Below are 18,380 nucleotides of genomic sequence, written 5' to 3'. Positions count from 1 at the left end.
CTTGGTGTTGTATAGTACACCAGTGTTTCCCAACCCTTTTCCTGGAGGCACACCAACAGTACATATTTTGGATGTCTCCCTTACCTGACTAATTAACTTCAGGTTTTGGAGTCTCTTCTTATGTCCTAATGAGGGGATTCAGGTGTGTTTGATTAGGGAGACTTTGAAAATGCTTACTGTTCGTGTGCCTTCAGGAACAGGGTTGGGAAACACTGTATTACACTACAAAAACCTTGTAATAAGCTGCTAGTGCATATTCTGTTATTTTAATATTTATTTATTTGGTTGGTTGGTTGTTTTGGTTTGGTTTGGTTGGAGTTGGTTTATTTATTTGTTCATTCATTCATTCGTTCATTCATTCATTCATTCATTCATTCATTCATTCATTCATTCATTCATTCATTCATTCATTCATTTATTATTACAAATTTGTAGACCAAAAGACATTTACCATTCAACAAAATAAAATAAATAAAAAATGCTCTCTTAAAAAATAATAACAACAGCAACAAGGATCAAGTTGCAGTACAAAAGATATACACCAAAGGAAAAAAATATTATAATAGCAGTAAATATTTTGAAATTGAAGGAGAAAGAGCTTCAATTATTTATTTATTTATTTTTTTGTTTTCTGAAGTATTTAAAGCTTTCAGCCACTTTCCCTAGCTCAGAATGAAAACACTTATATGTTTATTATAAAGATAGGGTTGATTGGGTTGAGCTCAGACATTCTTAGTTCAGACTAAAGAGTATTTCAGGATGAAGGGGGGCTTGCCTCTTCATTTCAGTTTGAAGCCGAGGAACAGTCAAATGATGAGATTCACTTGAAAGTAGGGCATACTGGCTTTTTTGACCTATAATAAACGAAACATAGGTATAAAGGCAACAGACCCTGAAGAGCCTTATAGACCTGAGTCTTTCAGTGGGTGTACCTTTTTACATTCAGAGAAGGCCACTCAGCTTTGGCATACTTAAAAGCGGGTCTGCGTTTTTTCCATTTACAAGAATGAATATGATATTTACCCATGAATAAAAGAAAAGTTCACAACATCAGAGAAACAAAAATGTAAATCGCATTTGTAAAAGAAAATATCTTCTAGATCTTTTCTGCCCGTGACTCGCAACCCCCACATTCCTCGGAGGTGGTTATACATATACAAACGTTGCACACACAATAATATTCCTATATAAATATGAGCATATTGACAACACAATAGTCATTTTACACAATAGTACTTTTATAGTGATATATACATGTTTATTTTAATATTAACCTCACCTAAAGAGACTGATGGGCACAAGTCAGCATAGGTCTATTCTTGGTTTAATTTTAAGAAACCATCCTCGATGTTTAGTTGTGGCCTGTATTTATTTTTGATGTATTTGATTCCCATTAAGGTGTCAAAAAGTTTAATCTGGTGCTATTAAATCAATCTGCTGCAGCTGACGCTATTGCTGCGTGGTAATCTAGCGTAAACACACAATCCTACTAAAGAAAAAATAACTGAAAGGGTGGCTTTTCATTTGCATGTTAGCGTTTCTGTAACTATTAACTGCTATTTTTATCTTTCGTGGGTTATGGATGAGTGAAGTTTATTTATAAACTAATTTCGACAGGATCACATGCTTATGATTGATCACGGCCGGTCCTGCATTAGCCAAAACGATTCACCAGTTAGATGATTTGTAACTCATCATAAATAACCTGAGTTTCTTACTTTAGTTAACTTCGCCTTGAAGAATCCCCCCTTCCACCTCTACTCCACCTTTTCCTTTATAGGGCGGCTCGGTGGCCCAATGGTTAGCACTGTTTCCTCACAGCAAGAACATTACTGGTTCAAATCCTTAACTGGTCAGTTGTTGTTTCTGTGTGGAGTTTACATGTTTTCCCAGTGCTTGCGTGGGTTTCCCTCGAGTTCTCCAGTCTTCTCCCACAGTCCAAAAACATGTCATGAATGAATTGATAAATCTAAATAAGCACTATAGTCGAGCTCTTAACTAGCAGTTTATCTCTATATAGACATTTATAATCTGTCATCAGCTCTAAATAAAGGGGGACCTACCTGAGCTCAAACTCCCCTCTCGCCCTGCAAATGGTGAGATATAATCAATCATTAGCTAAGTGTGATCTCTTGAAAATATGGCAATACTAATAGTTTAATAAAATTTATTTGACTTTTGGAAATCACCAAGCGACCCCCTGTCCTTGTCATTGTCATTGTCATTGTCCCTGACCCACACTTTGGGAACCACTGCTTTAGAACTGTACAAGGGACTGAAATCATCTTTAAAGGGCAAGTAGTTTACCCCTTTTTTAAGATTTAATATTAATATTATGGGTCTTTTGAGTGTGCCAGTTTAGGTTCAGTTCTAAACACAGCTCAGATTTTTTATTATAATGGGTAGCCGCTGACTCAAAGCACTAGTGTGTGTGTACCATGACAGAAACCTATGTTTAGATTTCTAAAATGCATGGCGCGATGCTGCGCGTTGCCGAGAGGCGCTTCTGGTGTGCGACCTGCAGGCAAGTTCGTTATTTTATTTCCAATGGAGAGACACTCACGTGAGGCAACGCGCTAGCTTTTCCAGCTGCACCTAAAATCACAGGAAGTTTCTGTGACCGCGAGAAATGCAAACGACTGAAGTTTAAGGTAGACGCAATGAAAGGTACACATGTTTGCAAATCTACCTACAAACAAACTAAGTTACAAACAATAATTCCGATTAGAGTGATAATGTGGAGAATATTGATCTTGTGTTGAGCCCAATGAGCCTTGCATCTAAAAATAGAGCTAGGGTGTTCCTTTAGTGATATCGCATCGACTCAAACTGAAAATGGCGGACGTAAAACAACAAACTGAGGATATGGTGATGGCAATAAATATTGGTGGGCGAGGGGACCGCACTCCTACGTAAAGTTGCGGTCGATCTGAAAACCGCTCCAATTGGTCCACTGTTTTTATGTTGCTAAATTGAAAAAAAAAGGACTGGGTGTGTTTATATCACCCCAATATGACACTCTATACACTATATATACACACGTCTTTCCAAACTGCTTGAAAAGTAGATTTTTCACCATAGGTGCCCTTTAATAAAAGCCAAGTATAGATGTCAAATCAGAATTTAGAGGTAAATTCACATGAAACAAACAAGTGATCAAGTGTTTCTGGAAGATTTGAACAAAAGCTATGCATCAACCATACATTATCTCTTATACATTATATTATTCAAACTACTAAAATGTTAATAAAAGTCACTTTGTTAAACTGTAGAGTTGAATTTTCAACATCAAAAGTCAACAGAGCTGAAATCAACATCCCATAATGCAGTTCACAACCATAAATAAATGGAAAACACAAAAATTTGGATGTTTTTTTACAGTGCAGTCTGACATGTTCACCATTCAGCCTAGATGAGATGGCTTCACTAATGCTTTGTGTGGCAGCTTACGTGTTATCGGTTTGCTAGCGTGGGTGTTGGCGTGCTTCCGGTTTTGTTTGCAATCGTCTCGGGTTTACAGTATTGTGGATGGTGGAGGATTGAGAGAACGGGTCTGGATGGTGACGTCAATGTTAACACGGCATCTCTGCAGAGCGACATATGGCCATGGAGGAAATCCCCGCACTGGTGATCCCGTCACTAATTTCCCAAAGGGATTAGCGTGGGCCTGCCGGGACGCTGGTGGGCTGTCCGAATGTGCTAGTGAGAGAGTGTTTGCTGACCAGGCACTAACAAAACCTGAGCCCATTGACATTTCCATGTCAGCGTGGGTGATGTTAGATTGACATGAAGTCTCATCAGTGAAGATTTTGCTCCGTGATGAAGTAGAGGAACTGTTCTGGGTTCCTTCAAGAGCTTTTCAGTGAACAGTTCTTTAAAGGGGACCAATTATGCCCCTTTTTACAAGATGTAAAATAAGACTATGATATGCCTAGAGTGTGTGTGTCAAGTTTCAGCTCAAAATATGACACAGATAATGCTTTATAACTCTCTAAAACTGCCCCTTCTAGAGACTTTGATCCTAATAGTGCCGTTTTGTGACTGTCGCTTTAAATTCAAATGAGATTGTGCTCTTTTCAAAAGAAGGCGGAGCTACAGATGCCTGTGTGTCAGCATAGTGGCAGATTTAAAACAGGACTAATGTTATTTCTAAAAAATAACAGTCTTTGAAGACTCCAGTGATTTGTGCATCCTAAAACTCCACGTTTATAATGCCTCTTAGCAGGGGCATAGTGGACATTTTAAAAGTGGGGAGGACGGCTGTATGAGATCATACGTTCATATAATTATTAATCACCTGTTTCTAAATGGTCTGTCTCTATAAGTGAGGGGGACGGATCCCCCCGTCCCCTCCAGTTGCTACGCCCCTGCCTCTTAGTCACTGGCATTATATTCAACAGGTATGGAGCAAAAACTAATGATGGACAGCTGCTTCCCACTCAGGGCTGTTTATGAGTGAGAGATGGGCGGGGCTTTCCCACTCTGATGACACGTACAAAGGGAGAATGTCAATCAAAGCGTTTCTGCAGACTGTTTTTATTTTAAGTGTGATTATAAATAGGAATTTAAAGAAATGTACACTGAAAGGTTATCTAGAGAACCAAAAATGGTTGTTTTATGCTCTTAAAATACTTTCGTTGGCATTGATGGAGGAACATTTAACATCTCTTGAACCTTGGCATTGCACAAAGAATAGAGAACTTCTAGAACTAAACTTACAGAGCAATAAAGAAAGTTTTTATTTTTATTTAAATGGTTCTTTTAAGATCTGTGCATTTTTCATACTTCTAAAAATAATAATTCTTCATTGGTATTGACCAATAACGGGAATAACAGTGTTATAAATAAACAGTGTTACTAACGGCAATACTTTTTTCAGTAATCAGAGTTATCAAATCAAATCAAATCGGCGGTACTTTTTTCAGTAATCAGAGTTATCAAATCAAATCAAATCGGCTGTACTTTTTTCAGTAATCAGAGTTACCGTTACTGACAATAAAATCTGTGTTACTATAATTGAGAACACTGAAGCGATTTTCAGTGGTGTAAAGTCACTAATTAAAAATACTTAAATGACTGTAATTGAGTAGTTTTTCTCAGAAATTGTAATTTAGTAAGTAGTTTTAAAAATGTACTTTTACTTTCACTTGAGTAAATTTTTAGTGCAGTATCAGTACTTTTACTCCACTACTTTTCTTAAACCTGCAGTCACTACTTTATTTTTTCTTGTCTATGGAGATCAATCAGTCCTGTGATTCGCTGTCCAATCAAATCGCACATAGAAGGTAAATCGCATCATAATGATCAACCTCAAGACATCGACGACTTATCATTGCAGCAAACTGTTTGGAAGCATTAAAAGTGTCCGAGAAGATGTTCAAAATCTTTACACGCATTGACCCAGAGATATTTAGATGCACTTTATGTTTAGATCACTGATAAGGAGATGGCGGTTGTTTACTCTATGATGACCGAAATGGTCTTAAAAACTCAGCAAGCACAAAACGTCAACATGATGTTAGATTGACGTTGTACCCCAACATTGTGGGGACGTTGCATTTTGTTTGGAAATTAAAATCAGGTTGACGTCACAACTTAGCGTTAGGTCGACGTTAGTGTCCAACGTCCAACTAAAACCAACCAAATATCAACGTCTAATGATGTTACAGCTTATTGTTGTGTGGACGTTACCACTATGACATCTATCAGATGTTGGATTTTGGCTGCCATACCTGATAAATAAGTGTCAGTATTTGACAACTATATGATGTTGGTTTAAGATGTTGGCTTGACGTTGGATTGTCACTTTCTAACAACCTAAAATCGACCAAATATCAACGTAATTTGATTTATCTAAACATATTTATCTAAATATAATTGTCCTTAGATACTGGCTAGATGTAGAATTTTGATCACCTAACATCACAACCTAAATATAACCTAATATTAACGTCTTATGACGTTGTGTGCCTGCTGGGCAATAACTAAATGTACTACAGAATGTTACATTTACACACATCCACAAATTACATGTAAACGCATCAGCTTTTTACACCGTAATACTCACTACTCACTACTTTTGAGTACTTTCAAAATGTCTACTTTTTACTCATACTTTGAGTAACATTTACAGCAGACACTTTTACTCTACTTGCACTACATTTTTGGGCAAGTAATGGTACTTTTACTTGAGTATGATTTTTCAGTACTCTTTCCACCACTGACAATTTTCATGAGTCTCTCTCAGCCATAGGACCTCTCTTTCTCTGAAGTGTGTGTGTGTGTTCGGCTCTGGGGCGGGCCACATAACCATCCAGTTATGATGACTGGTGTGTCTGTGAACATGATGTAACTGAGAATGTGATGATTGGCTAAGAGTACACTTCCATCATTTACCCATCAGAGGCAGAGTAGTGCGGGTGTTCACACAAGCACAGTCAGTGGTGTGTGCCAATGACCAGGAGTCAGAATGATGGCAAATCCAACAAGCTCAAAGGAAGCATTTGCAAACTGGAAATATAGGCACTACTTTTCCCTCATTGAGGTGAAAAGGCAAGAATGTTTATGTATTGTGTAGCTTATGCCCAGGAAAAAAAAAAAAGAGTCTTTCTGTGTCAGGGACAAATATTCTAATCTAATGAAGCACCTTACGTTGTCACATGCCACCACAAAATTAGTGGCGAAAAAAGGAGGAGGCAAGCCATGACGTCAAAGCAAATATAACTTAATTTTTCTCCACCACAAACACTTATTACTCAGACAAAATTAAACAGAATAATATCTAGATATATAGTTGAGGACATGCTGCCGTTTTCTCTCACATTGTCCCACAACATTTGTTTACAATCTTTTATATTTATTTTACATTTCTAATGTCATTTGACATTAGAATTTTATAAAGTAAAACAATAGCTACTTTCTCTGGCAATTAGTTACTTTTATAATTATGTAACTCAGTTACTATTTGTGAGAATTAATTAGTAACTATAACTAATTTCTCTTTTAAAGAAGCGTGCCCAACACTGGTATTGATATAGCTTCATTAGGAACCTTTATAGGGTATATGCAGGAATTCTAAAGGTAATTTCAACACCTTTCTGAAACTTTTTAAAGACCTTCTCAAAATATTTTAAGACCTCCTCGCCACTTCAAGCTCTAATCAGTATCAAACCTGTAACTTAATAAACAGTTAAATAAATCAATGGAGCACAACCATGCAACAGAACTCAGATAAGCTCGAAAGAAACAAAGCTTAAAAGAATAAACTACACGGTCGTTTTCAGCAACAGGCTTCACTGTTTAAACTCGTCTTTCTCCAACCAGGAGTACGCAAACTCCCATTTCCCCATTTTGTTGTCTATTTCGCTTCATGGTTTCGCTACATAAGGAGAGCGTCCTATCACCTCCCGTGTTTGTTGCAAATTACGTGACATCACTCAGACGGACGCGCCTCGGCCTGAACCCATCACGTGGATCGAGCATGCCGTTGTTAATATTAGGAGGAAAATAAATATATTTATGTTTTTTTTTTTTGTGGTGTCAAACACTTTGGACAACACTTAAACTAAATGTAAGACCTCGTAAAAATGTGATTAAGACTTTTTAATACCTTTTAAGGGCCTTAATTTTCTCATAATTAATTTATCAACTATTAATACCTTTTAAGACCCCAAGGACACCCTGCTTTAACATACCTGGAATAATTCAGTTGTGCAAAAAGTCGTAAACAAAAGTCTAACAACAGTTATAAACAACAGAGTTCCCAGTGAGGGCATAGAAGAACCATTTTTGGTTCCTCAAAGATCTTTGGTATCACTAATGCCATTTAAGAGCCATAAGAATGTACTAGAACATTACAGTCAATTTATTAATCTAAATCTGATCTCTTACAATATTTTAAAATCATTGCAATTTGTATTGCTAGTAAGTTTGTTCCAATCGTGAAATCATCTACTTAAATGATCACAATGACAGTATATTTCTTCACCATATTATCTTCTGACTTCATTTCTGCAAGAAACCAGAAGTTAAAAAAAGAAGCATCTTGATTTAAGCTTAAGGAAGCGATCTTCTCCATGCAACAGCTGTCGTACACAGGGGCATCTGTGGAAACCCACATCTGGGCGGTTGCAGTTGAATTAATCTATATCCGCTCTATAACTGCTGACCTCAGACAACATCACGCAAGCACATGACTAAACACGAATCTCCCCTCACACGTTTTTCTTAGTGCGCTGACCTCCTTAGGTAGTAAAACAAAAATTCTTGCTTCCTTCATTTTTTTAGTTGAATTAAATCAACTTTTCTAGTCAATCAAATTTACTAAATATATTAAGTTAAACTTTCTATAGATTAACTTAATAATATAATTTTAATTTAATATAATAAAGTAAAGCAACATAAAAATATTTGTTATCTTGACTTACTGTCATTACATTTTTTACAACGTAATTAATTAGCCAAAATCTATTAAACATTTCAGTTTTTAATTAAAAACAGAGTCATGTAAATGCTATTAGTCTATAATCTTATAATATATACACAGAATTGACAAAAAATTCAATCTTGAACACAAATAAATGTATATTTTAATGTTAATATAATCTAATTTGGTCAATTTATCATTATATTAAGGAATTTCAGCATAAGTTACCTTTTATGTTACGTTTTTCTTAGTGCGCTGACCTCCTTAAAGTCTCACTGCCTTTGAGTTTATTTCACAGGAACGATGACAAAAACAAAAACTTACATAACTGGAATTGTTGATTTTTTTTTTCATGTCTCCTTTCGGTATCACTTCTCAGTGCGTCAAATCTGCAATGTAAAAATACAAAGTGTTAATTATTTAAAAAGCGTGCCACCTGTCGTCTTCATCTCTCTTTTACAGTTTTCATAATGTGTCTGATTGCATTAATAATTAATTCCATTCCTCTGCATTCTTTTGTTTTTTTGCTATCGGTAAGCTTGCACGGAATCTGCGGCTGTGGAAATACGTGGAAAGATTCACAGATTTCAGCAGAATTCAAATGGCCCACATTTATTAAATACTGCAAATCCTCCTGTACTGCTCTGCCTAAACATGCTTTACCCATGTATACATGTACAGCACAGATTTGCACTATGAAATATACAGTTAAAGTCACAATTATTCGTCCTCCTGTGACTTTTTTTTTTATATTTCCCAAATGATGTTTAACAGATTCGGGAATTTTTCACAGTATTCCCCTAAAATATTTTCATCTTCTGGAGAAAGCCTTATTTGCTTTATTTCAGCTAGAATGAAATCAGTTTTTAAAATCCATCTTAAGGTCAGTATTATTAGCCCCTTAAGCAGTATTTTTCTTTGATTGTCTACAGAACACACCAACATGAATTACCCTAACTTTAACCTAATTAACCTAGTTAAGCCTTTAAATGTCACTTTAAGCTGAATACTAGTATCTTGAAAAACATCTAGTCAAATATTATGTGATGTCATCATGGCAAAGATAAAATAAATCAGTTATTAGAGATGAGTTATTAAAACTATTATGTTTAATAATGCGTTAATAAAAATCGGTAACACTTTATAATAACTACACACTATGAATCATTTACTAAGCATTAGCATCTAGGCATTTCATTATTTGTTAAGCATTAACTCTACATTAATAAACGTTAGTAAGCAGTTTATAACTGCAGCTACAAATGCTGTATTCTTGACTTATAAGCACCTATATACTGTGCTTAATAATTGTATTTTCATACTTAGTTAATTATTTATTTTTCATTACTAAATTAAGTATTGCATTATTTACAAACCAGTTGTATTTAAGAGTAGTTGAGGGTTTTTAGGATCATTCAGAATGAGTTAGTAAATGATTAATAAACTATTGAAATCAACATTTACATGTCTTATTATTCAGGCATATATTAAGGGTTACTATGTATGTTAATAAATGCTTTATTAACTCAACTTCATCTAGTTTTGTGACCTAATCTAAAGTGAGGACTATTCATGCTTTATAAATCCCTTATAAATGACAATTAAAGGCTCAGTTAAATTCTAAACAGGAAAATTGACATTATTCATTCCTTTTCATTTAAAGATACACAAATGAAACTGTACTTCAAATGAAAAATACATCTTTGCAACCTTATCTAAAATAAAATTACTGTAGAGTTTAAACATTGCATCTTATTATATTGTTTAATTATTATATTGTTGTTGTTGTTTTATCCAGTTTTATGTCGTATTTTGACACTCCTGTTATTTGGCAATGTTTAAACTTTACAGTAATTTTATTTTTTAGAAAAGATTGCAAAGATTATTGTTCATTTGATTCTGAGCCTTTAATTGTCATTTATAAGGGATTTATAAAGCATGAATAGTCCTCACTTTAGATTAGGTCACAAAATTGCATGAAGTTGAGTTAATAAAGCATTTATTAACATATTAGTTAACTATTAGTTTATGCCTGAATAATAAGATATGTAAATGTTGATTTCAATAGTTTATTAATCATTTACTAACTCATTCTGAATGATCCTAAAAACCCTCAACTACTCTTAAATACAACTGGTTTGTAAATAATGCAATACTTAATTTAGTAATGAAAAATAAATAATTAACTAAGTATGAAAATACAATTATTAAGCACATTATATAGGTGCTTATAAGTCAAGAATACAGCATTTGTAGCTGCAGTTATAAACGGCTTACTAACGTTTATTAATGTAGAGTTAATGCTCAACAAATAATGAAATGCCTAGATGCTAATGCTTAGTAAATGATTCATAGTGTGTAGTTATTATAAAGTGTTACCTAAAAATCTTCTCTTCGTTAAACAGAAATTGGGGAATAAAATATAATAATTCAGGAGGGCTAATATTTCTGTTTATCTGGAAAATGCAAAAAGAGGAAATCATGTTATATAAAATACAGTAAAAGCTGAGTATTTTCAGGTTTTCTATTTTAAAATTTACATTTAATTTTTTGTAGTTGTGAAATCCATTAATAGTAACTTCTGAGTCAATCCTACAGCAGTATTTCCAGCGTATTTATTACATGCATATGGCACCTGGCAGCATATTTGTGGCATTTGACGCTTTGCTTTATTCTTGTGCCAAATACACAAATGACACTTCCTATGAACTTCACATGAAGTCCTGTAGCACAGTGTGACTCTCTGAATAAGAGAGAAGCACAGTCATCAAATACGATGTAAAATTATCAGTTGGATTTACTACATTTTTGAGGTGTGGTTGAAAACTATTTATATGGGCTGAATTTAAAGAAACAAACATGTTCAACTTAATTTGTTGGTTTAAATTCAGCCCTTATAAATTGTTTGCAACCGCTTACCTTAAAAAATTAGTAAATCCCTTTTATCCAATTAAAAAATGTTTTAAATCCAATCAATTATCATTTTAAACATTTAAATTGTGTCACTATCCTTCAAAATCACTAGGTTTTACCTATTTGTCCTTAAAAAGCTTTAAAAAATCTACTTCATTCTCAGCACAGCCCTGAAAATACCAATTATTTATCATTTTAAACATTTAAAATGTGTCACTATCCTTCAAAAACATGGGATTTTACCCATTTGTCAATAAAAAGTTTTTAATAATTGAAAATTATCAAATTTACTCACATCACAGCCTCAAAAAAACAAGTTAATTATCATTTTAAACATTTAAAATGTGTTACTGTCCTTTAAAACCACTAGGTTGTACCCATTTGTCCTTAAAGTTGATAAAAAATTAAAAATAATCAACTTTACTCTAAGCGCATCCCCAAAAATACACATTAATTATCATTTAAAATGTGTTACTGTACTCCAAAGCCACCAGGTTTTACCTTTTTGTCCTTAAAAAAAGTTCTTAATAGATTCAATTAAATAATCTTTTCTATAATCACTTGTGTTTTGGATATTTTATTAGGAAAAGATCAGGGGTCCGTTCTTCGTACGTGGATTACTCATCTAGCTGGATTTGGTTACTGACGATTTGACACCATCCAGGATAATTTCGTTCTTCAAAACTGATCCGAGAGTTGTTGTCATAGCAACAGTTCTGGTAGCTCAAACCTGCTAGGGAGCAGGCTCATTTCATATAAACAGGATTAGATTGGGTCAGCTAAGATAATACTGAAAGTACGTACCAAATGCTGATATTTTCTTACAGTAGTTATTTACACTTGGGAAAATAGTAAATATAATTTTTAACTATATATATATATATATATATATATAGGGTTAGGGTTAGGGTTAGGGTATATATATATAGGGATAATATGTGACTTTTTTTTTTAAAGGAATAACACATTTATGCAGTCATAAATATGTCTTGGCAGTTAATATGACGGAGAACTGATGATTCACAAAAGTTGCAGACGCCTTTACCAATATCAAAATGCTTTTGTAAACATCCAGTTATTCTTTACACTGATTAAGAAACCGACTACAATAATACTACTATGGCTACTATAATAAAGAAAATCCGCTCTAACTGTAAAACTAAATAAATTGCTAAATACTTGTGACACATGAAAGGGTAAAGCATGCAGCTCACAACAAAGGTGTAAAGTTATTGCATATCATATTTAACAAACAGTTTACTACGAATTTTATGTAATTTAGCTCACATGGATAATTGAATATTAATTAGATGATGTCATTACGCTGCTGTGGTGTCAGCCAATCATTGCATTGCTGATCATGATTTCGAGGATCGATAGATCTGTTCACAACACACGCAGTGATCTCAGATCAGTTCGTCCAGACATTTTAATCTGATTCACGAACTTGTTTGAAGAACCAAATTAGCCAGAGATCAGTTATCAAGATTAAAAGATCCAGGATCTGCCAAATCATCTTAGATCATTTAAGCGAGCTACGAAGAACGGACCCCAGGTCTTTTTGTTCAGTGAAGCATCTTAAATGCATGAGCGCTGCAGCTCCTCTCATTATAAGAGTTTGTGAGCTGAACCTATGAGCGGCACAATTGCATGACCCACATTTATTATTCTAAAGCTGTGGCATGTCGAAGGCTGGGCCTGGTTACACTCCACATGTCTCTGGGTGCCAGGGTTTAGTCATGCACTGTGCTAGGTGGAGCTGTTTCCTCATAATGAGCCTACTTGCAGAAGGTGGATATGTTTACAGTGTGTTGTGTCAGCATTTGCCATCGAGGCCTTGCAAAACCCTCTAAATCTTCATTCATCCACAAATATGAGATGGGCTCTGTTCCAAACCCTAATGAGCTGCCTAACTAGACAGCAACACAGGCATGCTCATAATGCAAAGCCGTGCAGACGACAGCAAAATTGCATTTTGGCCAAATTATGATCATGCAGGATTCAGTATATCAGCACAGATAAGGCTATGCCAGAATGCATTACACTGAAACTGGGGAAGAATGTTTATTCATTAGGGAAATATATTAATAACGCTTCTTGGAGAATGAATAGCTTTTCTACATACAAAAATCCCTGTTATGAAACAAAAAATAAATAACTAATGCAGCATTCAATTTTATCATAATAAAATAGATCATCATGACATTTTAAATGTTATTAAAATGTTACATAATTTCTTTCATCCTTTTTTTCATGCTTTTTACAAACAATTCAGAAAAAAATTACAATTAAACATTGACAATTTAAAATTGGGTGGCCAGATAAAACTTTTCAGACAATTATTTCCATAAAAACATAAAAAAAATAATAATAATAAATAATAAATAAATAAATAAATAAATACACACTCACATACGCACACACGCACGCACGCACGCACGCACGCACGCACGCACGCACGCACACACACAGTTGAAGTCAAAATTATTAGTTCTCCTGAATTATTAGTCCACCTGCTTATTTTTTCCCCAATTTCAGAGCAGATTTTTTTCAACACGTTTCTAAACATAATAGTTTTAATAACTCATTTCTAATAACTGATTTATTTTATCTTTGCCATGATGACAGTAAATAATATTTGACTAGATATTTTTCAAGATACTAGTATTCAGCTTAAAGTGACATTTAAAGGCTTAACTAGGGTAATTAGGTTAACTAGGCAGGTTAGGGTAATTAGGCAAGTTATTGTATAACGATGGTTTGTTCTGTAGACTATCGAAAAAAATACAGCTTAAAGGGGCTAATAATATTGACCTTAAAATGGTGTTCAAAAAAATTAAAAGCTGCTTTTATTCTAGCCGAAATAAAACAAATAAGACTTTCTCCAGAGGAAAAAATATTATCAGACATACTGTGAAAATTTCCTTACTCTGTTAAACATCATTTGGGAAATATTTTAAAAGGGGAAAAAATTAAAAGGGGGCTAATAATTCTGACTTCAACTGTATTTGGGCACACTATTAAAAACCACACAAGTTAATCAATCTAGGTTGAAAACACCTCATGGATTTAGCATTTAATCAGTGAGAATAATTAGTTTTAGCTGTATTTCTATATCTTTCTTTTTGTGATTTGTTGTGTGCAGCACATTGGTCAACCTTTGGTTGTGTTGAATAGTGTTATAAAATATAATGACATTGACAAGTTGTACAATTTCTTTCCCACTAATTTGTCTATATGGATACAAAAAAGAAATATTAAATTATTTATATTATAAAGTTGATGGTTAATCTAAAGCAGTGATGCCCAAAGTAGGGCCCGCGGGCCAAAGTTGGCCCATTGTAACCTTTGCTTTCGCCCACCAGTGGCGAGTATGATGAAGTGAGTATGACGAAGAGGGTTGGGATGAACGCCATTAACACAGAGATCGTCATTTCTAATTTGACGTAACCTTTTTTGTTTGTTTTATTGCTGAGCTGTAAAAAAAGCAAACAGAAATTAAATGTTTAAATTAAATATTGTAAAGTGATCACATTTTTAAAAATGTAAATACTCGACGGATATGCAGAAGACATGAGCAAGCAAATCAAAGCAATAGTGTAATTCTGTTATAAATTGGATTGTTTTGATTCTATTGTAATAAGTTCATTATTAAATGTAAAAAAACATTGTACAATGTAAACATTATCAAATAAACTAGGAAAAATTACTTATGGCAACTATTTTTACCTTCAGCCCACTAGCATCAATCAAGTTTAGTTTTTTGGCCCTTCATAAGAAAAAGTGTGGGCACCCCTGATCTAAAGAAAGAGCTTCATGGAAGTGGGTGGAGGAAGAAGTCACGGACGCACTTGTCATTCTACAACTGATTGTGGAACTTTCTGTACAAAATCATAATGTAAATTACTATTCAACAATGTAAAAAATGTGCAGGGTTCCACACAAATAATTCATGTTGTCCCAACTCAAATGAATTAGGTTATCCTAACAAATTTAAGCAGATTGAAAATCAAACAATTAAGCTGTCCCCTAAATATCTCAATAATAGTGTCATTTCAGCTTATTTTAAATAAGTAGTCCGGACAAACGCAACAATATTTCTTTGAGTGCAAGCTCAGAGCTCACATGAGGTTTTTCTATAAAGATTTATAGTTGTAGATTTTACTTTTGGAACCTGACAGTTCTGTAACCTCAGGTTAATGAGCAGATGAACGTTATACATCAGTTCAGTTATGTTTCCTTTTAGCACAGCTACAGATAGTAAACAGTAAGAACTGTTTGTGCACTTGCTTCTTCGGAAAGCTTGCTTGTCAAACACGATTGTAATGAGATTTTTGCAGTGATGTTATTTATGACTTGAAAGCTATAGAAGCTGCCTCTTAACATTCCTGTGGCCTGCTAATTCATTTCCCTCCGATTTCCACAGAACTCAATGTGAATCCATTTTTTCTCATGCTTGTCATGTAATATGTACTCCTCCGAGGAACATATGTTTTGATCCACCGTCCAAAGCTTGACAATGAAAGAAGACCAACCCTAATGGAAATGGACCACCCTCAGTCTTAAGTTTTGCGAAGACTGTCGTGGTTATTTTTGGCTTGATGAGGTTTGATATAAATGCACAAGAAGCATTTTAGGTTGTTTTGCTCTCTGGAATATTTTCCTGGTGTTGGCCGGATGTTTTGGAAATATGTGTCACTGAATGTACGGAACGTACAGAACTTACTGTAGAGGAAGGCCGGGTGTTAATGGCTTCAATGTTCTCATGTTTGTACAATGTTTCCCTAAATCATTTCCCTAATAGGTCACTACACAAGCAACTGAGGTAAAAATAAAGGAGGCATTGCTCTCAAGAAGACAGAATGCATGCATGCAAACACTGCTTTTCTTAAAACTCCATTTTCTAGTGTTTCAATAAAATATATAAACATTCCTGACATAAAATATAGACATAAAATACTGTATATGGGTCAGATATGTATAACATTAAATTTAATGTGCATAGAAACCATATTAAACACATGTAAAATGTCTACTTGAGTGCTTTATATGACACTTGTGAAAATAAATGTCAAAATATCTTCATTTGATGTAATAAATATATTTATGCAATGAAGCAACACACTAATTCTGACCTGTTCTTGTTAAAATATTGAAAACACAAGTGGACAGTTATTCAAAAAGTTATTATTAAAACCTTTAATTATTACCTGGCAACATTTCCTGATACACTAAATAACATTTTAATAACTAATAATTAATGAGTTTAAGGACAAATGGGTAATTCCTAGAGGTTTTGAAGGATAGTGACACATTTTAAATGTTTAAAATTATAATTGATTGGTATTTCGGGGGCTGTGCAGTGAATAAAGTTGATTATATTAAGTTATTAAAAACCTTTTAAGGACACATGTGTAAATCCTAGTGGTTTTGAAGGACAGTGACACATTTTAAATGTTTAAAATTATAATTAACTGTTAATTTGCGGTCTGTGCTGTGAGCAAAGTTGATTATTTTCAATTATTAAAAACTTTTTAAGGACAAATGGGTAAAAAACCAATGGTTTTAAATGATAATAACACAATTGTAAATCTCTAAAATGATAATTAATTTGTATTTTGGTGGCTGTGCTGTGAGTATAAGGACTGTAATATGTTCTCTAAAGTTGCCTGGAAACATTTCCTGATATGTAAACAGTTTAATATAACATTTTAATAACTTATAATAATAACTTTAGGGACAACTGGGTAAATCCTAGTGATTTTGAAGAATAGTGACACATTTAAAAATGTTAAAATTATGATTAATTGGTATTTTTGTATTTTTTGGGGCTGTGCTGTGAGTAAAGTTGATTATTTTCATTTATTCATTCATTCATTCATTTTCTTTTCGACTTAGTCCCTTTATTATTCTGGGGGTCACCACAGCGGAATGAACCGCCAACTTATCAAGCATATGTTTTACGCAGCGAATGCCCTTCCAGCTGCAAACTCATCACTGGGAAACATCCACACTCATTCACACACATACATACGGACAATGTAGTCAACCCAATTCACCTATAGCGCATGTTTTGGAACTTGTGGGGGCCCAGAGGAAACCCATGCCAACATGGGGAGAACATGCAAACTCCACACAGAAACGTCAACTGACCCAGCCGAGGCTCGAACCAGCAACCTTCTTGCTGTGAGGCGAACCTTCTTGCACTGCGCCACCGTGCAGCCTGATTATTTTCAATTTATGTATATTTTTAAGGACAAATGGGCAAAATCTAGTGATTTTGGAAGATGGTGACACATTTTAATTGTTTAAAATGATAATTCATTTGTATTTTGGGGTGCTGTGCTGGGAGTAAAGTTGATTATATTCAATTTTACATTATTTTAAGGACGAACGGGCAAAATCTACTGGTTTTGAAGGTTTAAAATGAAAATTAATTTGTATTTTCTCACTGTGCTGTGAGTAAAGTTGATTATTTTTAGTTAGTAAAAACTTTTTAAGGACAAATGGGTAAAACCTAGTGATTTTGGAGGATGCTGACATAATTTAAATGCTTAAAATGATAATTAATTTATATTTTGGTGGCTGTGCAGTCTTTTAGTCTTTGACCCATATAGAAAAATAAATCTTGCTTCCAATCTTGTTATAACTATTTGCGCATTTAATTTAAGAATGTTTATATATTTCTACCATAAACAAATCAAAAAAATAATCACAGTATCCCTAAATATCTTAAATATGTCTTTCCATTCATAGACTGGACATGAGAAGCTAACATGGAGGGACAGACTGCCTGGATATCTAATCAACATCTCCTCCATTCTGTTCATGGTAAGCAATACACTGCAAAAAATGCATTACTTAGATCTTTTTGTGTCTGGTTTCTAGTCCAAATATTTAAAACTCTTCAATTATGAAGCATTTTCTAGACAAGCAAAACATATTGTCTTGTTTTAAGAAATAATATGTAAAAATTAAGTGAGTTTGTCCATAAAACAAGCAAAATATTCCTTAAAACAAGCAAAATAATACATCAAAAGGA

The 18,380-nt window shown here is 34.0% G+C and overlaps 1 protein-coding gene across 1 annotated transcript in view; it reads left to right on the top strand.

Moving 5' to 3' along the window:
* Window positions 1-18,380, top strand: part of ano2b (anoctamin 2b) — a 102,485-nt gene that overhangs the window by 46,691 nt on the left and 37,414 nt on the right. Inside the window, exon 13 of the mRNA XM_056456156.1 lies at window positions 18,095-18,169. Within this exon, the coding sequence (XP_056312131.1) occupies window positions 18,095-18,169 (75 nt within the window). The remainder of the gene's footprint in view (window positions 1-18,094; window positions 18,170-18,380) is intronic.

Source organism: Danio aesculapii, chromosome 4, assembly GCF_903798145.1.
Source record: "Danio aesculapii chromosome 4, fDanAes4.1, whole genome shotgun sequence".
Classification (NCBI taxonomy): Eukaryota; Metazoa; Chordata; class Actinopteri; order Cypriniformes; family Danionidae; genus Danio; species Danio aesculapii.
The sequence above is the reverse complement of the archived record's forward strand: the minus strand, read 5'-3'. Positions and strand labels throughout refer to the sequence as shown.